Source organism: Anomaloglossus baeobatrachus, chromosome 6 (genome assembly GCF_048569485.1).
Source record: "Anomaloglossus baeobatrachus isolate aAnoBae1 chromosome 6, aAnoBae1.hap1, whole genome shotgun sequence".
NCBI lineage: Eukaryota > Metazoa > Chordata > Amphibia > Anura > Aromobatidae > Anomaloglossus > Anomaloglossus baeobatrachus.
In genome coordinates this window covers 496583987-496609127 of record NC_134358.1, presented here as the reverse complement: position 1 = coordinate 496609127, position 25141 = coordinate 496583987, and the positions used below count along the sequence as shown (strand labels likewise).

The following is a 25141-nucleotide window of genomic DNA, read 5'->3' as shown; positions in this document are numbered from 1 at the left end:
TTGATCACACCACTGCTTTGCCAGAGCAGAGTATAGAGGCCATGTAGTAGTTGCATCTACTACCTCAGAGTTTTACACTAGCTTTCTATATATTATATTTTCTTATTGGGTTTTGTGAAATATTCCTAAATAAATGTTGCTTGCTTTTTATTTCAGATTTGTGTATGCCATGCCAGGACCTGGTCCTGTGCCCAGTCATGAGCGCTTTTTGGGTCCACCATTACAAATGCAAGGTCCAGGGATTCCACAACAGATGAGGAGGGATATGTCAATTGAACTGACTCGACCGTTAAGTAATGCACAGATGACAAACTCAGCTGGTATACCACCACACTTCTCTCACCAGGGAATGCAGGTTCAACAGCATAATATATCGGGTCAGGCATATATTGAACTTCGTCACAGGCCACCGGATGGAAGGCCGAGGATTATCTTCGGGCCATCTCCCAATCTAATGGAACAACCTATGCTACATCAGAGGCAAATGGGCTTTTTTCCAAGACCAGAATTTCAAGGCCCAAGGTTGATGGATCAAATGCGTGCTCATCATCCCGGTTTTTCGCATCAAGTGCCTCATGGTTTGGAACAATTAATGGCTGCACAAAATCCACATGCCATGATGCACGATGTAGAGCATCCAGTAACGACTGAGAGCTATTTGCAAAATCCATCATCTATGGAGAACTCCAACAATGGGTCAAGTCATAATTTGCAACCAAGTGAGTTGGAAGAAAAACTTGACCCTGATGACCCTTCTGTAAAAGACCTTGATGTAAAAGATTTAGAAGGAGTCGAGGTTAAGGATTTAGATGATGATGATCTTGAAAACATAAATCTGGATCCAGATGATGCAAAAGGAGTTGAACTTGATGGCTTAGATACGCTGGAAGCAAATGATCCTCAACTCGATGACTTGTTACGCTCAGGAAAGTTTGATATCATCGCTTATACGGATCCCGATCTTGATCTCGGAGACAAAAAAGATATGTTTACCGAGGATCTGGATTTTAATGTTCCTATTGATGAAAAGTTGGAGCTACAGTGTAAAAATGAAGAAACCGTCGAGGAAAGTCCCAAGTCTGCATCTGACCCAATTCCAGAGCCCATGTCTGATGTTGCTAATGGAACAAGCACTGAGGGAGCGTCACCAAAAATGAAGGCACCAGACATTGCATCTGAACTGACTGTGGAGCCTTCTGGGACTCAACAGCTGGAAGAGGATATCACATCTATACCATCCTGTAAAAGCGAACGGTCAGATAAAGGGGATAAGGAGAGTGCTCCTAACTCTGTGCAGCCTAATGACCCAGCGCCTACCCAAGATACAATAAGCTCTTGTGGTGTACCAGAATCCTCACCGGTGCTTGATAACCTACTATCAAATGAGAACTCAGAACTAAGTGATGTTGAAAAATTGGTTTCTCCATCCGGAATCATGGCAGCTCCACCGCTAAATGTAATACAGGCCATTCCACAAAATGTCATGACCTCTCCTAATCAAGTGGTGGATCATCCTCTAACTCAAGGTATGGGACCAAGACTCAAACATGGCTTTACTCAAGAATCGCCACCACATAGCAGTTTTCTGGCTGCTCAGCAGGGAGCCCATAACTTTTCCCCTGGTGAAACATTAAATCAGGCTTTGCCATGTCCGGGTGGCATCACTAATGCTCAGCAGGTAATGCTCCAGCAGAGTCGCGAGAGACCTCTTCTTCTGGAGGAACAGCCTTTATTACTGCAAGATCTTCTAGATCAAGAAAGACAAGAACAGCAGCAACAGAGGCAGATGCAAGCGATGATCAGACAGCGCTCTGAGCCTTTTTTCCCCAATATTGGTATGTAAATGTAGGGTGTGATAAAAATATATCTTTTATTCTTTCTATGTCCCTTATTATCTGCAGCAACTGTACGTTACAGACTCCTTAATGATGTTTTCGTTTTATTGACACAGCAAGCAATAGTATGCATTAGGGAACTCCAAGGACTGAAATAATTTATTGATTTAAAAGGACTTTAACCTCTTCAGACTTGTTGTACGCATGGCTTCTATAGGCCCCTTTACACACTGAGACTTTCAGCGATTCCCACCAGCGATCCCAACCTGGCCGGGATCGCTACAAAGTCTCTGGTGAGTCTCTGGTGAGCTGTCAAACAGGCAAACCTGGCCAACGACGCAACAGCAATCCGGACCTGCAGAACGACCTCGCTAGTCATTGGGGACGTTGTAAAGCAGCTTTTTGAAAGGGAAGTCGCTGTAAAGTCCCCTTTACACACTGAAACTTTCTAGCGATCATGCTGCACAGCGGGAAACAAAGGACCAAAGAATGGTCCTGAACGATTTGTAGCGATCACAACTTCACAGCAGGGGCCAGGTCGCTGATGTGTTTCACACACTGCAATGTCGCTGGGGAGGTCGCTATTACGTCACAAAACCGGTGACGTTACAGCGATGTCGTTTGCGATGTTGCAGTGTGTAAAGCCACCTTATCTCTAAAAGCAAAGACCGGAGCTAGCTCCAAGCACTGATGTTAACCCTGTAAATACTGCTGTCTTTCTCTACCAGCGGCATTTACAGGGGTTGTCAACTACTTGGTTCAAGGACCCTAATTAATCAAAATAATTTATACTCAATTCCTGCAGCTGTGCCAGTCCAGTGATGTTGGCGCTGTAGTTCCCAGCAGGTGACTTACCATTGTTGTGTCAAGTGACCTTTGTAGCCAGTCAGCAACCAGTTTGCCTTTATCAATATTGTATCAGGGCAGATGTCTAAGGCTAAGTTCACATTTCCGCTAAAATGTATCAGTGACAATCCGCTGCTCTTGTAAACAACGGAATCCGTTTAGCGAATTCCGTTGCTCCCATAGACTTGTATGAGCAGCGGATTGTGACTGATGATGCTGCGTTGCACCCTCCGCCCGACTGATCAGTCGTGGAACGACTGACCGCCGGGCGGGAGGAACGCAGCATGTAACGTTTTTTGAGCAGCGAGATCCGTCGGATTTCGCTGCGCACACTCTCTGGCTCCCTGCACACGTCACCAGCTTTGGTTGGTTACCCGATATTTACCCTGGTTACGGTTCAAGGAGCCAGCGCTAAACGGTGTAGGCCCGTAACCAAGGTAAATATCGGGTAACCAAGGTAAATATCGGGTGCTTTGCTACCCGATATTTAGTCTGGTTACGTGTGCAGGGAGGCCGACACTTCCACGCTCGGCCCCGCCCCCTCCCGCACTCCGCACATGTATGTATACACACACACACACACACACACACACCTGTCCCCAGCCATGCAGACAAGCACTGCCATTGACACCCTCGTCTGGCCCCGCCCCCCGCTCGGCTCCGCCCCCTCCCGCACTCCGCATGTGCACACACATACATACATACATGCGCGCGCACACACACACACACACACACTCACTCACAGATACTCACCTGTCTCCAGCCATGCAGACCTCAGCACTGCCACTGACATCCTCAGCGCCTGGCCTCGCCCCCCGCTCGGCTCCGCCCCCTCCCGCATTCAGCATGTGTATACACACACACACACTCGCCTGTCCTGCAGTACCTGCGGCACTGACGTCCTCAGTGCTCCCCCCCCCGAACTCCGCCCCCCCCCCCCGCACACAACGGAATCCGACAAAGAATTATGTTCTTTGTCATCCGTTGTACAGCGTTGAACAGCGCATCAGTCACATGCGTCAAGCGACGCATGTGACTGATACAAAACAACGGAAATGTGAACTTAGCCTTATCTGATGGAATAGTAAAGGTTGCAGCCAGCTAGCAGACACCACCTTGGCTGCAGCAATATGCAACAAAGGCACGTCACCATTTGGTAATACTGGCGCCGACTTTACTGTATCAGCGTCGCTGCGAATGACAAATATACACTGTGTTTATCCTAATTTGTTTCCTGTATTGATTATGCAAGAGTTGTCTAGTCATGTATAACCCCTTTAAGGCATGGGATCAGGTGGCACTCTTTTGGTTGAACATAACTCACTTGATTTTTGCCAATGGTTTGTTATGGCAGTTAGCAGCCTGCTGTCTTAGTACTTATGGGAAGTCTTGGCTGAGTTTCATAGGAGACCATTGTTCACATTATATTGTGGAATTGCAGTGTAAAAAGCAAGTAATCAAACAATTGCAGGTTCGAGTCCCATAAAGGATTAACAATAAGTGTTTTTAAAAAAAAAAATATAAAAAGGAATGTGAAAAATATCAATTTGAATTACTCCATTTTCCCAATTGAAAAACTGAAAGTATATAGCCTTTACTGCCGTGTACATAATAATCTGATCTGTCAATCCAAAATGAATTAACCCGTACTTTAAATGCCAGAATTGCTTTTCTTCAGCGCTCTATTGGGAGACCCAGACGATTGGGGTATAGCTACTGCCCTCTGGAGGCCACACAAAGCACTACATTAAAAGTGCAAGGCCCCTCCCCCTCTGGCTATACCCCCCCCGTGGTATCACGGGTTCTCCAGTTTTAGCTTTGTGTGCGAAGGAGGTCAGACATTCCATGCATAGCTCCACAGATTTTAGTCAGCAGTAGCTGCTGACTATTTCGGATGGAAGAAAAGAGGACACATATAGTGTCCCCAGCATGCTCCCTTCTCACCCCTGGATGGTGTTGTAAGGTTGAGGTACCTATTGCTGGTACAGGGCTGGAGCCTGACATGCTGTTTTCCTTCCACATTCCCTGGTAGGGCTCTGTGGAAGTGGGATCCTGCCGGCCTCTCAGCTCTGACGCCGGGCTCCATCCACAGACCCATTAGAACCTGATGGATTCGGAGCAGGAGTACGATCAGGGACAGGCCCTGCATCATACAGGTACTCTGTGTCCCCGGCAGGCACAGACACACTCCGGGCTGGCTGGGTGTTGTAGTGCGCCGGGGACCGCAACGTGGAGTTGGTGTCCCTACAGATTACTGGGGGACTTTTTTGTGTATGGGAACGCAGCGCCGACCCCCTCTGGACCGGGCGGCGCTGCTGTGACTTGTGGTGCGCCGGGGATCCGCCGTCCGCGCTTTTACGGCGGCGGCGGTTATAAATTTAGTCCCCGGCTTTTTGGGCCTAGGACGCCGGCAACTCCGATTCGTTCCCGCCCCCACCCTGTCAATCAGGGTAGGGGAGAGACGCTGTTCGCTAGCAGCGACGAGGGCTGGAGCCTGATTTACATGCTCCAGCCCTCTCACTTGGCACAGAGGGAAGCAGGCTTCCCGCTCTTGGCCAGGAACGCCCAGGGCCCGCCCCCCTTCCTCTCTCGAGACGCCGGCAGCCATTACATGCATGCCTGGCTGGAGGAAGGACGCAAGGCTCTGGGAGACCTGGACTAGGGGCTATCTGGCGACCACACACCCGCTTTTTAAGCGGGCGGTAAGCGATTTTTCTGTGCTGGTCCCTCTAGTGCCTCACTGTGTATCAGTGTACTGTGTACAGATATATAGATATTGTATTTCTTGCACTGTGAGGTCGCTTCTGGCTGCATATCCCAGATCGCTCTGTGGAAGCAGCAACATGTCATCCTCAAAACGCAAGGCGGCCAAGGCAAAAAGGGCTGTGTATACTGCGTGTGCTGCATGTGGGGCTAATCTACCAGCAGGCTCCGATGACCCCCATTGTGTGCAATGCTCCGACCCGGTGCTGCTTCGCCAGCCGGAGTCAGGAGAGGTAGCGACCCAGGCTGAGACGCTTGTAGGTTCTGCCCCGGTGACAGGGACAGACTTTGCAGTTTTTGCAGATAATATGTCTGTGTCTATGGCAAAAATCCTTGAAACCTTGCAATCTATGCATGGGGCTCAGTCTCTGGGCACGGCGAGGCCTCTGTCCTCAGGTCCCCCTTACTTGGAATGTATCCAGCCCACAGGGGGGTCCCCGGCTTCACAGGCCGAGGATTATGACTCAGATGATGGCCCCAGCCACCCTAAGCGAGCTCGCTGGGAAAGACCCTCGACGTCTTCACACTGCTCAGGGTCTCAGCGCAATCAGTCTCCCTGTGATGTGTCTGATGAGAGTGATCAGGAATCCACTCCTGGAACCCCTCTCAACCTGGATACCCCGGATGGGGATGCCATGGTAAACGACCTTATCTCAGCCATCAATAGGCTGTTGGATATTTCTCCCCCAGCCCCTTCAGCAGAAGAGGCGGCTGCGGAGCAGGAGAAGTTTCGTTTCCTTTATCCCAAGCGTAAATTGAGTGCTTTGTTAGATCACTCTGACTTCAGAGAATCAATCCAGAAGCACGACGCTCACCCAGAAAGGCGTTTCTCTAAACGATCTAAAGATACGCGTTTCCCTTTCCCCCCTGAGGTGGTCAAGCGCTGGACACAGTGTCCAAAGGTAGACCCCCCGATTTCCAAACTTGCAGCTAGATCCATAGTTGCAGTGGAGGATGGCGCTTCACTTAAAGATGCCAATGACAGACAGATGGACCTTTGGTTAAAATCTGTCTATGAAGCTATCGGCGCGTCGTTTGCTCCGGCATTCGCAGCCGTATGGGCACTCCAGGCTATTTCAGCTGGCTTAGCAAAAGTGGATGCTATCATGCATCCAGCAGTGCCGCAAGTGGCGCACCTTACCACGCAGATGTCGGCGTTTGCGTCTTACGCTATCAATGCGGTCCTAGAATCTACCAGTCGCACCTCAATGGCGTCCGCCAATTCGGTAGTTTTGCGCAGAGCCTTGTGGTTAAAGGACTGGAAAGCAGATGCTGGTTCCAAAAAATGTTTAACCAGTTTGCCTTTGTCTAGAGATAGACTGTTTGGCGAGCCATTGGCTGACATCATTAAGCAGTCCAAGGGTAAAGACTCCTCTTTACCACAACCCAGAACATCCAAACCTCAGCAGAAAAAGTGGCAGCAGAGGTTTCAGTCCTTTCGAGGTTCGGGCAAGACTCCATTTACCTCGTCCAAAGGGACTCAGAGGACGCAAAGAAACTCAGATTCGTGGCGGACTCACACACGCCCCAAGAAAGCAAATGGAGGTACCGCTTCCAAAGCGGCTACCTCATGACTTCCAGCCCCCCCCCTCCGCATCGCCGGTCGGGGGCAGGCTCTCCCGCTTTTCCGGCATTTGGATGTCACAGGTCAAAGACCGGTGGGTGACGGACATTTTGTCTCGCGGGTACAGAATCGAGTTCAATTCTCGTCCTCCAGCTCGGTTCTTCAGAACCTCCCCACATCCAGACCGAGCAGATGCTCTGTTGCAGGCGGTGGATTCCCTAAAAGCGGAAGGAGTGGTGATCCCAGTCCCTCCTCAGGAACAAGGGCAAGGGTTTTACTCCAATCTCTTTGTGGTTCCAAAAAAGGACGGCTCGTTCCGTCCTGTTCTGGACCTAAAACGGCTCAACAAACATGTGCACGCCAGGAGGTTCCGGATGGAAACCCTCCGCTCTGTCATTGCCTCAATGTCCAGAGGAGACTTCCTTGCCTCAATAGACATCAAAGATGCTTATCTCCACGTGCCAATTGCTACAGAACATCAACGTTTTCTACGTTTTGTGATAGGAGACGACCATTTTCAGTTCGTAGCTCTGCCATTTGGTCTGGCGACAGCCCCACGGGTCTTCACCAAGGTCATGGCGGCGGTGGTAGCAGTCTTGCACTCTCAGGGACACTCGGTGATCCCTTACCTAGACGACTTATTGGTCAAAGCTCCCTCTCAGGAGGCATGTCAGCACAGCCTGAATGCTACGCTGGAGACTCTACAGTCTTTCGGATGGATCATCAACTTTCCAAAGTCGATCCTATCACCGACTCAGTCACTAACGTATCTTGGCATGGAGTTTCATACTCTAGCAGCGATAGTGAAGCTGCCGCTGAACAAGCAGCGGTCATTACAGACAGGGGTGCAATCTCTCCTGCAGGGCCAGTTGCATCCCTTGCGGCGCCTCATGCATTTCCTAGGGAAGATGGTGGCAGCCATGGAAGCAGTTCCCTTTGCGCAGTTTCATCTGCGCCCACTTCAATGGGACATTCTCCGCCAATGGGACGGGAAGTCAACGTCCCTGGACAGGAAAGTCTCGCTTTCCCAGACGGCCAAGGACTCTCTACAATGGTGGCTCCTTCCCACCTCATTATCTCAGGGAAGATCCTTCCTGCCCCCATCCTGGGCAGTAGTCACGACAGATGCGAGTCTGTCGGGGTGGGGAGCAGTGTTTCTCCACCACAGGGCTCAGGGGACGTGGACTCCGCAGGAGTCCACCCTTCAGATCAATGTTCTGGAAATCAGAGCAGTGTATCTTGCCCTACTAGCCTTCCAGCAGTGGCTGGAAGGAAAGCAGATCCGAATCCAATCGGACAACTCCACAGCGGTGGCATACATCAACCACCAAGGAGGGACGCGCAGTCGGCAAGCCTTCCAAGAAGTCCGGCGCATTCTAATGTGGGTGGAGGACAAAGCATCCACCATATCCGCGGTTCACATCCCAGGCGTAGAAAACTGGGAAGCAGACTTCCTCAGTCGCCAGGGCATGGACGCAGGGGAATGGTCCCTTCACCCGGACGTGTTTCAGGAAATCTGTCGCCGCTGGGGAAGGCCGGACGTCGACCTAATGGCATCCCGGCACAACAACAAGGTCCCGGCATTCATGGCGAGGTCGCGCGATCAAAGAGCTCTGGCGGCAGACGCCTTGGTTCAAGATTGGTCGCAGTTTCAGCTCCCTTACGTGTTTCCGCCTCTGGCGCTCTTGCCCAGAGTGCTACGCAAGATCAGATCCGAGTGCAGCCGCATCATACTCGTCGCTCCAAACTGGCCGAGGAGGTCGTGGTATCCGGATCTGTGGCATCTCACGATCGGTCGACCGTGGTCACTGCCAGACCGACCAGACTTACTGTCCCAAGGGCCGTTTTTCCATCAGAATTCTGCGGCCCTGAACCTGACTGTGTGGCCATTGAGTCCTGGATCCTAGCATCTGCAGGATTATCTCAAGGAGTGGTTGCCACAATGAGACAAGCTAGAAAGTCGAATTCTGCTAAGATCTACCACAGAACGTGGAAGATTTTCTTATCCTGGTGCTCGGCTCAGGGAGTGTCTCCCTGGCCATTTGCATTACCCAAGTTTCTTTCCTTCCTGCAATCGGGGTTAGAAAAGGGCTTGTCGCTCAGCTCCCTTAAAGGGCAAGTTTCGGCACTATCCGTGTTTTTTCAGAAGCGTCTAGCACGTCTGTCTAAGGTGCGCACGTTCCTGCAGGGGGTCTGTCATATTGTGCCCCCGTACAAGCGACCGTTAGATCCATGGGATCTGAACAGGGTACTAGTTGCTCTCCAGAAGCCGCCCTTCGAGCCTCTGAAGGAAGTTTCCTTTTCTCGGCTGTCGCAGAAAGTGGCGTTTCTTGTTGCGATCACATCGCTTCGGCGAGTGTCTGAGCTGGCAGCTCTGTCATCCAAGGCTCCCTTCCTGGTGTTCCACCAGGACAAGGTTGTGCTGCGCCCCATTCCGGAGTTTCTTCCTAAGGTCGTATCCTCTTTTCATCTTAATCAGGATATTTCCTTGCCTTCTTTTTGCCCTCATCCGGTTCACCGGTATGAAAAGGACTTACGTTTGCTAGATCTGGTGAGAGCACTCAGAATCTACATTTCCCGCACGGCGCCCATACGCCGTGCCGATGCACTTTTCGTCCTTGTCGCTGGTCCGCGCAAGGGGTTGCAGGCTTCTAAAGCCACCCTGGCTCGATGGATCAAAGAACCAATTCTAGAGGCCTACCGTTCTGCGGGGCTTCCGGTTCCTTCAGGGCTAAAAGCCCACTCAACCAGAGCCGTGGGTGCGTCCTGGGCATTACGTCACCAGGCTTCGGCTCAACAGGTGTGCCAGGCAGCTACCTGGTCCAGTCTGCACACTTTCACCAAGCATTATCAGGTGCATACCTATGCTTCGGCGGATGCCAGCTTAGGTAGAAGAGTCCTGCAGGCGGCAGTGACACCCCCGTAGGGGAGGGCTGTTTTGCAGCTCTAACATGAGGTATTTATTTACCCACCCAGGGACAGCTTTTGGACGTCCCAATCGTCTGGGTCTCCCAATAGAGCGCTGAAGAAGAAGGGAATTTTGTTACTTACCATAAATTCCTTTTCTTCTAGCTCTTATTGGGAGACCCAGCACCCGCCCTGTTGTCCTTCGGGATGTTTTTTTGTTGTTTGCGGGTACACATGTTGTTCATGTTGAACGGTTTTTCAGTTCTCCGATGTTATTCGGAGTTAATTTGTTTAAACCAGTTATTGGCTTCCTCCTTCTTGCTTTGGCACTAAAACTGGAGAACCCGTGATACCACGGGGGGGGTATAGCCAGAGGGGGAGGGGCCTTGCACTTTTAATGTAGTGCTTTGTGTGGCCTCCAGAGGGCAGTAGCTATACCCCAATCGTCTGGGTCTCCCAATAAGAGCTAGAAGAAAAGGAATTTACGGTAAGTAACAAAATTCCCTTCTTTTTTGGTAGCCTCACTTCCCAAATATATATATATATATATATATATATATATATATATATATAATTGCCTTATTCAGTCTGTTTGTCTGTCTGTCTTGCTCCAAAATTGTGTCCTTACGGTGACACAAAGTGGATTGGCCGCTCGGCTCGCCATGGCCCCGCCCCCCCTTCACCGATTGGCCGCTCGCCCAGGCTCCGCCCCCACACGGATTGGCCGGCTGCTCGCCCAGGCTCCGCCCCCCACTCGGATTGGCCTCTCGCCCCGGCACCCTGCACGTATTGGCAACTCGGCCACGCCCCGGCCCTCTCACGCAATGCACGCTCGCTCTGGCCCCGCCCCCCGCACGCATTCCCCGAAGCGACACGGAGCCACGACTCCCAGGTGAGTACTGTACGCCCGGGAGCCCACATCAGCGTACGCCGCTAACCCAGCCGACACATACCCTCGCATTGCTGGGGTTGCCGGCGTATGCTGGTGTGGGCTCCCGTGCGAGAGGGGGACGGGATACACTGGTAGCATAGTTACCAGCGCATCAAGGTCCTGCAGCGGCGGAACATACACACACGCACACACATAACAACACACACACACACACACACACATCAGATCACACTCACTCTCACACACACCTCACACACACCTCACATCGCATCCACACACTCACAACATCCTGGGATATCGCTTGCTTCTCGGCGGCGATACTGTGCAGTGAGCTTCCAGGACCTGCCGGAGGATCACATGGCCAGAAGCATGTGGTATCTCCGGATGTTGTGAGTGAGAGCGCGTATGTGCAATATCGTGTGTGTGTGTGTGTGTGTATGCGATCGGGTGTGTGTGAGTGTATGCGATCGGGTGTGTGTGAGTGTATGCGATCGGGTGTGTGTGTGTGTATGCGATCGGATCTGTGAGTGTCGGCAGAGGAGCACGGCGTGCTGGAGGAGGCTTGGAGGAGAGAGGCTGATGCTGGGGGAGGCTGATGCTGGGGGAGGCTGGGAGGGTGTAGGCTGATGCTGGGGGAGGCTAGGAGGAGAGAGGCTGAGGCTGGGGGAGGCTGGGAGGGGGAGGCTGATGCTGGGGGAGGCTGTTAGGAGGGAGGCTGGGAGGAGAGAGGCTGATCCTGGGGAAGGCTGGGAGGGGGAGGCTGTTAGGAGGGAGGCTGGGAGGAGAGAGGCTGATGCTGGGGGAGGCTGGGAGGCGGAGGTTGATGCTAGGGGAGGCTGGGAGGGGGAGGCTGATGCTGGGGGAGGCTGGGAGGGGGAGGCTGATGCTGGAGGAGGCTGGGAGGAGGGAGGCTGAGAGAAGAGAGGCTGATGCTGGGGGAGGCTGAGGCTGGGGTAGGCTGGGAGGAAAGAGGCTGATGATGGGGACAGAGAGGCTGATGCTGGGGACAGAGAGGAGAGGCTGATGCTGGGAGGAGAGAGGCTGATGTTGGGGGCAGAGAGGCTGATGCTGGGGGCAGAGAGGCTGATGCTGGGGGCAGAGAGGCTGATGCTGGGGGCAGAGAGGCTGATGCTGGGGGCAGAGAGGCTGATGCTGGGGGCAGAGAGGCTGATGCTGGGGGCAGAGAGGCTGATGCTGGGGGCAGAGAGGCTGATGCTGGGGGCAGAGAGGCTGATGCTGGGGGCAGAGAGGCTGATGCTGGGGGCAGAGAGGCTGATGCTGGGGGCAGAGAGGCTGATGCTGGGGGCAGAGAGGCTGATGCTGGGGGCAGAGAGGCTGATGCTGGGGGCAGAGAGGCTGATGCTGATGGAGCACGGAGCACATTGGGGAGTGCGCAGCATGGGGGATGGAGCACGATGGGGAGTGCGCAGCATGGGGATGGAGCACGATGGGGAGTTCGCAGCATGGGGGATGGAGCACGATGGGGGGTGCGCAGCATGGGGGATGGCGCACGATGGGGGGGTGCACACCTGCCCCCAACACACACACACACACACACACACACACACACACACACACACACACACACACACACACACTGGGAACCACAAACACCGCCCTACACAGACGCCCACACACAGACAACGCTGCACACACACAACACCCAACACACAAACACCGCGGCATACATAAATATACGCACATACCGCACAACACACACATTGCACAAAACATACCTCACCCCCAAAACACACACACAGACACCCCACACCCACACAAACCGCGCAACACACACAACGCTACAGACACACAGAGCTCCACAAACAACGCAACACACGCAACACACATCCAACACCGCTCTCACCCCCCGCCACACCCAGACAACACTCAGAACATGTACAGCGCCCTACACAAACACTTAGTAACTACACACAACAACATCTATATAACAAAAATCATACATGAACTACACAATACGTAAATTCTAGAATACCCGATGCGTAGAATCGGGCCACCTTCTAGTACAATATAAAGCTATTAAATTGCCGTATGTACCACAAACACTTTTTTTTTTTTAGCTGCATTGACCGAAAACTAGTTCCGAATATGAGCAAATGACACACAAGGTTTTGTTTTCTTGAAACATTTTGAGTTGTTTTTTTAAGCCAGAATATATATATATATATATATGTATGTATGTATGTATGTATGTATGTATGTATGTATGTATGTGTGTGTGTGTATATATATATATATATATGTGTATATATATTTATATATAAATATAAATTATTTTTTTATAAAAAAAAAAACCCTCTATTTTACTGCATAATGAACGCTGTAAAAATTAACCTCAAAAACAGTGGTGCAAATGCGTTGTTTTTTTTACATCCTTACCCTATTATAAAACAAAAAAATGTTCCCTCATATTTCAATACAACATGTGGTAAAGTGAATAAAGCCATCCAAAGCTACAATTCATCCACGGCTAAGACAAGCCTAAGACGGCTATGTTGGAGAAATAAAAAAGAAAAATGGGGGGAATAAAATAAATGAAAGTGTGAGAACAAAAGACTGGCGGAGAGGGTAGGGGTTACATTTTTAATTTTTACCCTTTTAATTGGTAAATCCCATGTTCCTGGAGCCGTGATGTCTGCAGTAGAGATGAGCGAACTGGTCCCGGTTCGGCTCGAGGCCGGTTCGCCGAACGGGGGTCCCGTTCGAGTTCGGTTCGTCGAACGTTCGACGAACCGAACTCGAACGTATAGGCTAGAATGGGAGGCAATCACAAACACATAAAAATGCATGATAAATGTACACAAACAGTTAATAAACATTGCCATAACACTTACCGGTCCTCGCGATCCCTTCTGCACTCTGTCTCCTGCCGCTATTCCATCCGATGATCGCTGAATCCTCCCGGTGACCTGCACTGCCAGCAGAGATGCAGGACCTATCGTGACGTCAAAATAGCCATGTGACCAGTCACGTGGCTATTATCTCATTGGCTACAGACTGGTCACATGACTATGACACGTCATGTAGGACCTGCGAGTGCATCTCTCCGGTACACGGTGCACATATGTGTATCGCCGTGTACCGGCGACATGCTCTAGCACACGGTCGACTCCCCGTTCCGTTAGGGACCGGCTGACACAGCCGGTCATTAACGGAGATCACCGTTGCCATAGCAACGCAGTTAGCGGTGACGTCACCGCTAACCGCGGCTCCGAGAGCACCGTTGCTATGGTAACGCGTCTGTCAGCGTTACCGCTAGCAGCCAGCAGTGATCACTCACGGAGTGAAGGCTGCATGCTGCTTCCCGATTGTAGTGATGATTGTAGTGAGGATGGAGGTTCCCCAGCCCCAAGTGATGAGCTGGTGAATCTCATCCTTCCTCACTACAATCGTCACTACTACTACACTAGTGATGATTGTAGTGAGGATGGAGGTTCCCCAGCCCCAAGTGATTAGCTGGTGAATCTCATCCTCACTACAATCGTCACTACTACTACACTAGAAAGAAAGAAGACAGAAGAGCAGGATCGTGGAGGGCTGACAGGGGGTAATAAAGATGGAGTCTCTAATGTGTCTGTGTATTTATTTCTATTAAAGTATTTTTTCTCTGTGTGGTGTCTTTTTTTTAACCCTTTATTGGAGATTCTTAATGGCCGGGTTAAACGTGCCTGACATTAAGAATCTCTGGCTTAATACTGGCTGGTAAAACAAAGCCAGTATTAACTCATGATTACCCAACAAGCCACCCGGCTCCAGGGCTGTTGGAAGAGTTGGATACAGCGCCAGATGATGGCGCTTCTATGAGAGCGCCATTTTCTGGGACGGCTGCGGACTGAAATCCGCAGCACAGGCGCCCAGAAACCTCGGGCTAACCTGTGCTGCGGATTCCAATCCCCAGCTGCCTAGTTGTACCCGGCTGAACACAAAAATAGGGCGAAGCCCACGTCATTTGTTTTTTAATTATTTCATGAAATAAGTGAAATAATTAAAAAAAACGGGCTTCCCTATATTTTTGGTACCCAGCCGGGTACAAATAGGCAACTGGGGGTTGGAGGCAGCCCGTGGCTGCCAGCTGTACCTGGCTAGCATACAAAAATATGGCGAAGCCCACGTCATTTTTTTGGTGGGCAAAAAACTTCTGCATACAGTCCTGGATGGAGTATGCTGAGCCTTGTAGTTCTGCAGCTGCTGTCTGCTCTTCTCCATACAGACAGCAGCTGCAGAACTACAAGGCTCAGCATACTCCATCCAGGACTGTATGCAGAAGTTTTTTGCCCCCTGAAAAAATTATGTGGGCTTCGCCATATTTTTGTATGCTAGCCAGGTACAGCAGGCAGGTACGGCTGCCCCCAACCCCCAGTTGCCTATTTGTACCCAGCTGGGAACCAAAAATAAAGGGAAGCCCTTTTTTTATTATTTCATGAATTTCATGAAATAATTAGAAAACAAATGACGTAGGCTTCGCCCCATTTTTGTGTCCAGCCAGGTACAACTAGGCAGCTGGGGATTGGAATCCGCAGCACAGGTTGGCCTGAGCTTTCTGGGCCCCACTGCTGCGAATTGCAGTCTGCAGCCGCCTCAGAAAATGGCATTTTCATAGAAGCGCCATATTCTGGCGCTGTATCCAACTCTTCCAGCACATGCCTGCTATACCTGGCTAGCATACAAAAATATGGCGAAGCTCACGTCCTTTTTTTGTAGTTTTTTGGCAAAAAAAATAAAAAATGCTTCCCTGGATTTTCCATTGCCAGTGAAGGTAACACCAAGCAGTGGGGGTTAGCAGCCAGTAGCTGCTTGGATTACCCTTAGCTAGCAATACAAAAAATGCAGCGGGAGCCCATATTTATTTTTTTTAATTATTTATATAAATAACTAAAAATAAAATGGGCTTCCCTGTATTTTGATTGCTGGACATCACAGTGCTGTAAAAATAAATCTTAAAAAAAATGACGTAGCGCTCCGCGGTATTTTTGATTCTCAGCGCAGATAAAGCAGACAGCTATGGGTTGCCACCCCCATCTGCCTGCCGTTACCTTGGTTGGCAATCAAAATACAGGGAAGCCCATTAATTATTTCTATTTAAAAAATAGTTAAAAAAAAAAATGACGTTGGGTCCCCCCATTTTTGATAGCCAGCTAGGGTAAAGCAGACGGCTGTAGCCTGAAAACCACAGCTGGCAGCTTTACCGTGGTTGGGGATCCAATGTGGAGGTCCCCTCAGGCTCTTTTTTATAATTATTTTATAAATATTAATAATTACACAAAAAAAGTAGGGTCCCCTCCAAATTCGATCACCAGCCAAGGTAAAGCGGACAGCTGTGGTCTGGTATTCTTAGGGTGGGAAGGTCCATAGTTATTGGGCCTTCACAGCCTAAAAATAGCAGGCCGCAGGCACCCAAGACGTGGCGCATCCACTAGATGTGCCAATCCTGGCGCTTCACCCCAGCTCATCCCGTGCAGTGGCAAACGGGGTAATAAATCGGGTTGATACTAGCTGTAAAGTCACCTGAGATCAAGCCCAGCAGTTTGTGATGTCATGGCGTCTATTAGATACCCAACATCATAAACTGTCAGTACTAACAAAAACAAAAAATCGACAAAAGAAATTTATTTGAAAAAACAGTCCCCAAAACATTTCCTCTTTCACCAATTTATTGTAAGTAAAAAAATAAAGGGGTCCCACGACGACTCTGGACCGTCTAGAATATGGGGGGGAGACACTCAGGGAACGTATCCCCCATTTTCTAGGAGTGCGGACCCTTCATGTGAGGAGTGTGGGTGCAATGAATCTGCACTCACTCTCCCCGGGTCCACAGCAGCAGAGTCCATGTCGTAATGGTTGCTACCAAAGCTGCAATGCCCTGCTCATGAGGTAAGGGCATGCCTAATCAGGAGAACTACTGTAGAGGAAGCTCTGCTCACTGGTATATAGGTGCTCAGAGGTAATAATAGATAAAATTAGTGAGTAACCTCGGCACTCTAAATCTCCCAGACTAAGTCAGTAAGTCCCAATGGATAGTAATGCAAAATCACTCTTTATTGGTCCGTATTAAGAACATTTTTTTTTTCATAAGCATATATGTTTTTGTCCAAAACAAGTTACAATTGACGTTTCGGCCTGAGCCTTCGTCAGATTGGACTTATCTGCATGTAATCATGAAAAATGACAATAATCAGTATCACATAAGAGTGAGAGAACAATAACATAAACTCGAACAATGTAGAGGTACAATTGGCATGCAGCAAAAAAATTGCAACACAGCAAGAAATGAAACACATGATACAAATGTCATAATACAGTACAAGGACAATATAATAATGACAAATATGGGGTCAGAGTAGACTTAGACAGCTCTGGTACGAAAGAGATGTCAATCATAAAGTAACATGTGCAGTAGGTGTAGAGCTACAGTATGCATGGCAGAGCTAATGGGTAGACCGACCATAGAAAAAGAACGGAGAAAAAGTGGAGGAAAAAGTGGAGAAAAAAGTGGAGGAAAAAGTGGAGGAAAAAGTGGAGGAAAAAGTGGAGGAAAAAGTGGAGGAAAAAGTGGAGGGAAAAGTGGAGGGAAAAGTGGAGGGAAAAGTGGAGGGAAAAGTGGAGGGAAAAGTGGAGGGAAAAGTGGAGGGAAAAGTGGAGGGAAAAGTGGAGGGAAAAGTGGAGGGAAAAGTGGAGGGAAAAGTGGAGGGAAAAGTGGAGGGAAAAGTGGAGGGAAAAGTGGAGGGAAAAGTGGAGGAATAAATGGAGGAATAAATGGAGGAATAAATGGAGGAATAAATGGAGGAATAAATGGAGGAATAAATGGAGGAATAAATGGAGGAATAAATGGAGGAATAAATGGAGGAATAAATGGAGAAAAAGTGGAGCACCCTTTGGTGCCTTTCATGTGGCACTAAGGGGTGCTTAGCTTTGTATTTAGCCAAAAAAATGAAAAAAAAATGACGTAGGGTTCCCCCTAGTTTTGTAGCCAGCTAGGGTAAAGCAGACGGCTGCAGCCTGCAGACCACAGCTGGCAACCTCACCTTGGCTGGTAATCCAAAACTGAGGGCACCCCACGCTGTTATTTTAAATTAAATAAATAATGTAAAAAAAAAAAAAACACGTAGGGGTCCCCCAAAATTGGATCACCAGCCAAGGTAAAGCAGACAGCTGGGGCCTGATATTCTCAGACTAGGGAGGTCCATGGTTATTGGACTCTCCCAAGCCTAAAAATAGCAGGCCGCAGCCGCCCCAGAAGTGGCGCATCCATTAGATGCGCCAATCCTGGTGCTTCGCCCCAGCTCATCCCGCGCCCTGGTGCGGTGGCAAACGGGGTAATATATGGGGTTAATACCAGATGTGTAATGTCACCTGGCATCAAGCCCTGGGGTTGGTGAGGTCAGGCGTCTATCAGATACCCGACATCACCAACCCAGTCAGTAATAAAAAAAAATAGACGACAAACACATTTTTATTTGAAAAAACACTCCCCAAAACATTCCCTCTTTAACCAATTTATTAGAATGAAAAACAAATCCAGGTCTGGTGTAATCCAAGGGGTTGCCATGACGATCCACACTGTCCCAGTCAATGAAGAGCAGGATGTTCCCCATTGGCTGGGAGAGCAGTGCAGTGACCTGAGCTAACATCAATGGGTCAGCCCAGGTCATTGCAGGGCATGACAAGTGCTGCTGTCAGCGAGGTACATTACCTGCGCTGATCTCCAGCACACTGACAGCCCCTGTCACTGAGGTCAATGACCGGCGCCTTCACATCAAGTATCGCGAGAGGTCCGTGACGTCACCGCCAGTGTCAGTCTCGGGTCGGAAGCGATAGGTGATGTGACAAGCGGCGGCCATGGAGGACAGTGACAGCGCTGAGGTCGGGATGGCGGGACTTCATCACCGCAGGTAAGCCGAGCGGGGGGGGGGGGGGTGCGTGTGTGTGTGTGTGTACGCGTGTGTGTATATGTATGTATACATGCCGCGGGCCGGAGGGGGCAGAGCGAGCTGAGCGGGAAGTGTGGGCTTCCTGCACGTAACTAAGATAAACATCGGGTTACTAACCAGAGCGCTTTGCTTGGATACCCGATGTTTATCTTGGTTACCAGCTTGTGGCAGGCTGCCAGCGATGGCTCCTGCACACTGTAGCTGGGAGGGGGGGGTGTGCGTGAGTGAGAGTGTGTGTGTGTGTGTGTGTGTGTGTGGATATGTATGTATACATGCCGCGGGCAGGAGGGGGCGGAGTGAGCTGAGCGGGAAGTGTGGGCTTCCTGCACGTAACTAAGATAAACATCGGGTTACTAACCAAAGCGCTTTGGTTGGATACCCGATGTTTATCTTGGTTACCAGCTTCTGGCAGGCTGCCAGCGATGGCTCCTGCACACTGTAGCTGTAAAAAGCCCTGCTTTTTGCTGCTAGAACCGTTCTCGAACGTATCTAGAACTATCGAGCTTTTGCAAAAAGCTCGAGTTCTAGTTCGATCTCGAACAGCCCCAAAAATCACTCGAGCTTAGAACTGGAGAACCTCGAACCGCGCTCAACTCTAGTCTGCAGCTCCGCTTGCTCATCTGCATAGCAAAATAACACAGGAGCTGCCTGTTGACTTGCACGCATACGGTCTGTAAGGCTATGTTCACACGTGGCATCTTTTTTTGTCAGTCCATCTTGAGTGCATCCTAAAATGCACCAAAAACACACCGCAGCAAAATTGCATCAATAAAGCAATGCGTTTTTATCGCATTTTGCCCAATGCGTTTTTCAGTCAAATCTATTGACTGGAAGGGCTCAAAAACAAGGTAAAAACGCAAAAAGAATTGAGACGCTGCATCTTGAAAAACGCAGCCAAGATGCAGCCAACAAAAGATACCCAGTGTGGACAGCAAAATAGAAATCTCATAGACTTTGCTGGAAGAAGAAAATGCATGCAATTTGGTGCATCTTTGTGACCTCAAAAACGCAGCAAAAGATGTCCTCTGTGAACTTAGCCTAAATCGGACCCGAATAATGAATGCTGTAAATTTTTTTTCTTCCCCATATGGATCATGTAACAACTTGTTGGTGTGCACACACACCCCGGTATAGGATCTGTGAGCCATCTGATCGAGCCCTGGCTATGCTATTCACCTTCATGTATTTCCAGATTAGCATTCATACCTATTTTACTATCCTTTTCAGATCAGAATATTATTCTGCTGGTTTTGGACTTGTCTAGAAATAGCCTTTTTAGTCGTTTATGTGCCAGGGTTTAGAGAGTATTGAATTGATCGCCAATCTGATTCCAACGATGTAAATGAACATTTCTTTGTAGTAGTTCTTATGTTCTTGTATTTCGTTCTTTTCAGATTTTGATGCCATCACTGATCCTATAATGAAGGCAAAAATGGTCGCTCTGAAAGGCATCAATAAAGTCATGGTAAACAACATGGGAATGCCACCGATGGTGATGAACCGGTATGTTTGTGATTCACAATTGCAAATATAATTCATTTTGATAATATATGAACGTAGGGAGCAGAGCGCTGTATATGGCTATATCCATCCCTCCCAATAGCCAAGGAATACAGTGATAATGTTAAACCGTGATTAAAGGGAACCTGTCACCAGATTTGGTGACTATAAGCTGTGGCCACCACCAGTGGGCTCTTATATACAGCATGTTAGAATGCTGTATATAAAAGCCCAGGCCGCTGTGTAGAACCTAAAAATGACTTTATAATACTCACTTAAAAGGTCGGTATGGTGCAGTTGAGTCAGATGGGTGTCTTTGTTCTCCGGGTGCAGCTCCTTCTCTTTCGGCTATCTTTATCCTCCTTCTGAAGCCTGGGTGCATGACGCGTCCTACATCATGCACACGCGCCGGCTCTGAGGTCCTGCGCAGGTGCACTACAATACTTTGATCTGTAGTGGAGGAGGACAAAGATGGTCGAAAGAGGAGGCGCCACACCCGGAGAATGGAGACAACCATCTGACCAGTCTGCACCAAATCGACCGTTTAAGTATTATAAAGTGATTTTTATGTTCTACACAGCGGTCTGGGCTCTTTATATATACTGTAGCATGTTAGAATGCTGTATATAAGAGCCCACTGGTGGTGGCCACAGCTTATAGTCACCAAATCTGGTGACAGGTTAATTTTAAGGCAAAACATTGAAACGCGTTAAGTCTAGCAGTATACCTGTGCAAAGTTTTAATAGAGTTCTAATAATATGCATTTTATTCATTACTTCCTTGCGTTCCGCGCTGGAAATCTTTGCTTGTTATTTAAACAAATTTTAAAGTTTTTGGGTAATGAGGTTTCCGTGCACAGGGGCGGCATTGTGCCATGAATCGTCTGCCCCTGCCCTCCAATTGTGTCTGGTGTCTGAATGACAGGTCAGTCTTTTTGTGATTTGCCTCCCGTTGGAAATTTTGCATTGTCGTTGTCAATGCCGCCGACTGCGCATGCGCAGATTGATTTCCCACGGTTTTTATTAAAATGGTTGCGGCACATGGAGAATGAGAACTTGGCTCAATTACATCTCTAAATGATGAGCCAAGATCTGTCTGCGCATGCATCAGCACCATTCAAGACCGCTGGGAATACAATCTACCTGCGGCAAGGACAGGGTCTGCACGAAATTTCCAAAAGGAGCCAAGTCACTCACTCACAAAACTGTGATCTTTCAAGGCACCATAGGCAGGCGGAGGAGCAGAGGACTCATTGCACAATCGCACCCCTGTGCACCCAAGATCTTATCACCCGAAACTCCAAATACGTTTTAAGAACAACCACGAAGCAGACTTCTTCACTTAAGGAATCTATTTAATCAGTATGACGGCACCGTTATGGCCATGACTTTTCCTTTACTCTAACTTGTAAAATTGTGCTGACATTTTCTCTTTAAGGAATGATGATTATGTAATTTAAACTTTACATTTTTTTTTATTATTTCTTTCTTCCCAGATTTCCTTTCACAGCTCAGCAGCAAATGCCTGGTGCTCAAAACATTGAAGGCCAGAGCGTCGTTCCACCAGGGATCTCACAGGTAGAATGGATATCTGGATCTATGTTGACACCTCTCATCTGACTTTTTTGTTAAAAAATTGTTTTAACTCCTGTTATTGAAAAATGTGTTGCCCAGCGGTTCATGGTCACAGTATGATACTTATATTGTAGCATCATCAAGGTGGTATACGGTTTCCATTGTGAGGCTCTGTGCGCACTGGGAACCAACTTTCTCTTAAGAATAATCCCCACTCTCTGGCAGAAAACCGCGGTAATAACATACCCTAGGTTTTGCCGCAGTATTGCCGCGTTTTTTCCGCGGGTTGGTACCTGCGGTTTTTACCATTTCTATGGCAAAAATGCAGGTACCTGCGGAAGAGAAGTGACATGCTCATTCTTTTTGCTGCAGAAATTCTGCAGCACAAACTAGAGGTAAAAAAAGCGCAGTGTGCGCACAGCATTTTTTCCCCATAGGTTTTGCTGGAGAAGGACTGCAGCAAGGTTGGGAACAAAAACCACACCTTTTCTGCCTCGAAAACCGCGTCAAAAACCGCAGTGTGAGCACAGGGCCTGAATGTTATTTCCTTTGACCGTAGGAACAAATATCAATATCTAAAGCAGTGTACCTTAACCTCTTACATGGATGGCGCAAGTCTACAACGGGTGACTGGAGCGGGCTCATGGAAAGAGCACGCTCAAATACATAGCAGGTAACAGCTGTGTGTTACAGAGAGGACCTGCTGCTAACAATCGCGAGTAGCATCCAGTGCTACCCACGATTGGCATCTGCTAAACACCACTGTAAAACTCTTGAAAACAGCATTAACAGCACGCCAGCATAAAGGCGCGTCATTGTATGCTCCCATCGGCACTCTCCCAACATGATCCCTCTGTGCATGTACGAGGGACTGCTGATATGTCTTTGGCTTTATCGAGAAAGAAATGAGAATGGATGATGAAACTTTACCTTTATTCCACATACTCTCCACTGATGTCAACACACTTCTTACATCCGTATTCCAAGTTTTGTAAAGGCCACGTCTCACTAAGCAACATCACTAGCAACATCGCTGCTGAGGCACAACTTTTGTGACGCAACAGCGATGTTGCTAGCGATGTTGCTGTGTGTGACATCCAGCAACAACCTGGCCCCTGCTGTGAGGTCGCTGGTTGTTGCTGAATGTCCTGGACCATTTTTTAGTTGTTGCTCTCCCGCTGTGAAGCACACATCACTGTGTGTGACAGCGAGAGAGCAACAACTGAATGTGCAGTGAGCAGGGAGCCGGCTTCTGCGGACGCTGGTAACCACGGTAAACATCGGGTAACCAAGAAGCCCTTTCCTTGGTTACCCGATATTTACCTTCGTTACCAAGCGCAGCATCGCTTCCACGCGTCGCTGGGGGCTGGTCACTGGTTGCTGGTGAGATCTGCCTGTTTGACAGCTCACCAGCAACCCGTGTAGCTCCAGCGATCCGTGCCAGGTCAGGTTGCTGGTGGGATCAGTGTGACGGTACCTTAAGCCTAGCAAAAAATAGGATTTCGGTTGTGCCTCAAACCAGGCATCCGTAGTAGCCATGGCATCGGAAATGGTGTGACGTTTGGTACCGTTGAGGTGTTTCTTCAGCTTTGGAAACAGATGATAGTCGGAGGAAGCTAGATCTGGGGAATGAGGTGAGTAGTCAACCAGATGGAAGCCCAGCTCTGCCAGTTTTGCAATAGATGCTTGTGGAGTGTGAGCGGAGGCGTTGTCTTGCGGGAACAAGATTCCTTTGAACAGCTTGCCGCGCCTTTTGGCCTTCAGAGCTGCCTTCAATTAGTCCAAAAGTTCAATGCAATACCTTGCGTTGATGGTGGAACCCTTTTGAATGTAGTCCACTAGCAGCACGGCCTGTTTATCCCAGAACACAGACGCCATCACCTTAGTGGCTGATTTTTGCACCCTGAACTTCTTTGGACAAGGAGAACCCCTGTGCCTCCACTCTTTTGACTGCTCCTTGTTTTCAGGGTCATACAAATAAATCCAGGTCTCATCCATAGTGACCAGTCAATCCAAGAAGATCTTATCCGTCCAGGAACGCTGACAAATGGACCGGGAGGTTTTCACTCGCATGCTTCTCTGATCTGTTGTCAAACATTAGGGGACCCACTTTGCAGATGGCTTCCTCATGTCCAAATGTTCATCGATAATGGGAAATGGGATGGGGGGGGACAGGGGCCCCCTCATATCTTTACGTGGTCAGAAAAATAAGAAATGTTAGACCTCTTGGGTAGGAAAAAACAATTTGGCTGCGTCGTGAAGGGGTTAAAGTGTTTTTCTTGTCTTAATATCAGAGTAGTAGGGGATCGGACATCCAGCACCCCCCATAGATCAGCTGGATACAATCAGTGAACGTCTCGGCTCCACTCATTGTGTAGTGGCTGCAGATCAGCTCCCATTGATGAGAGCAGAGGGTTATCCGTGGATCTCGGCAGTGAAGGGAGCTGCGCTGTTCACTCTTTACAATGGGAAAAGATACAAAAATCATTTCAGTAGCCTGTGTAATTTTAATGAAATGTAATTGTGCCTTATCGTAGGGTGATGCATCTGCCTTGTAAAATCGTCATCCAGTATTGTAAATTTGGGCATTGTTTTATGTTTCTGTAGGATGGAAATATAGCACCACAAATGATTCGTCCAAACCCTCCAAACTTCGGTCCAGGATTTGTCAGTGAGTATACTGAAGATTGCATGCGTTATGTGGGGGGCTTGTTTTTAATGTACACCAGTCTGATCCGAACGTCTGCAGTAAAGCAATGACTTCTTGCTGCACTATAAATTCTGAGTGTGTCCATATGCGAGTAGTCAACCTCAAGTCATTTAGATGGTGGATAGTTTCACACTTCAACCTAACAGTGCGAGCGATCAGATTTGATGGCTTCCAACCCTTAGGGTCCACGCCAATCCTGGGAGCGGGGGGACACAGTGGCCAGCAATCTACAGACTCTAGCGGTAGATTCAGACACAGCCAGGTATCGGCTGCATTACTGCCACCGGTAGGGATCATGCAGTGTGGTTGATTAGTCTAAAGGGTGCTCTACATGCTGCGACATTGCTAGCGATCTCGTTAGTGATGTAACACGCCAGATTGCACATACGATTTGCCGAGATCGCACATGTGACCGGTGCTACAAAAATGACCTATGTGCGATCTCAGCAAATCTTATCTGCGATCTGGCGTGTCACATCGCTAACGAGATCGCTAGCGATGTCGCAGCGTGTAAAGCATCCTTAAGAGGCCGTCTCCCTATACTGACGGGTCTTTACCCATGCACATATAGGAAAAGACCTGTCTGTCTAAGACTGTGTACATT

At 49.0% G+C, this 25141-nt stretch overlaps 1 protein-coding gene across 10 annotated transcripts in view; it reads left to right on the top strand.

Annotated features, from left to right (window-relative positions):
- The window catches only part of KMT2C (lysine methyltransferase 2C), a 440610-nt gene that overhangs the window by 306932 nt on the left and 108537 nt on the right, over window positions 1-25141 (top strand). For all 10 annotated transcript variants that reach the window (XM_075315430.1, XM_075315433.1, XM_075315425.1 and 7 more), the window contains 4 exons: window positions 157-1835; window positions 20148-20256; window positions 21749-21830; window positions 24435-24498. In XM_075315430.1, coding sequence (XP_075171545.1) covers window positions 157-1835; window positions 20148-20256; window positions 21749-21830; window positions 24435-24498 — 1934 coding nt within the window. The remainder of the gene's footprint in view (window positions 1-156; window positions 1836-20147; window positions 20257-21748; window positions 21831-24434; window positions 24499-25141) is intronic.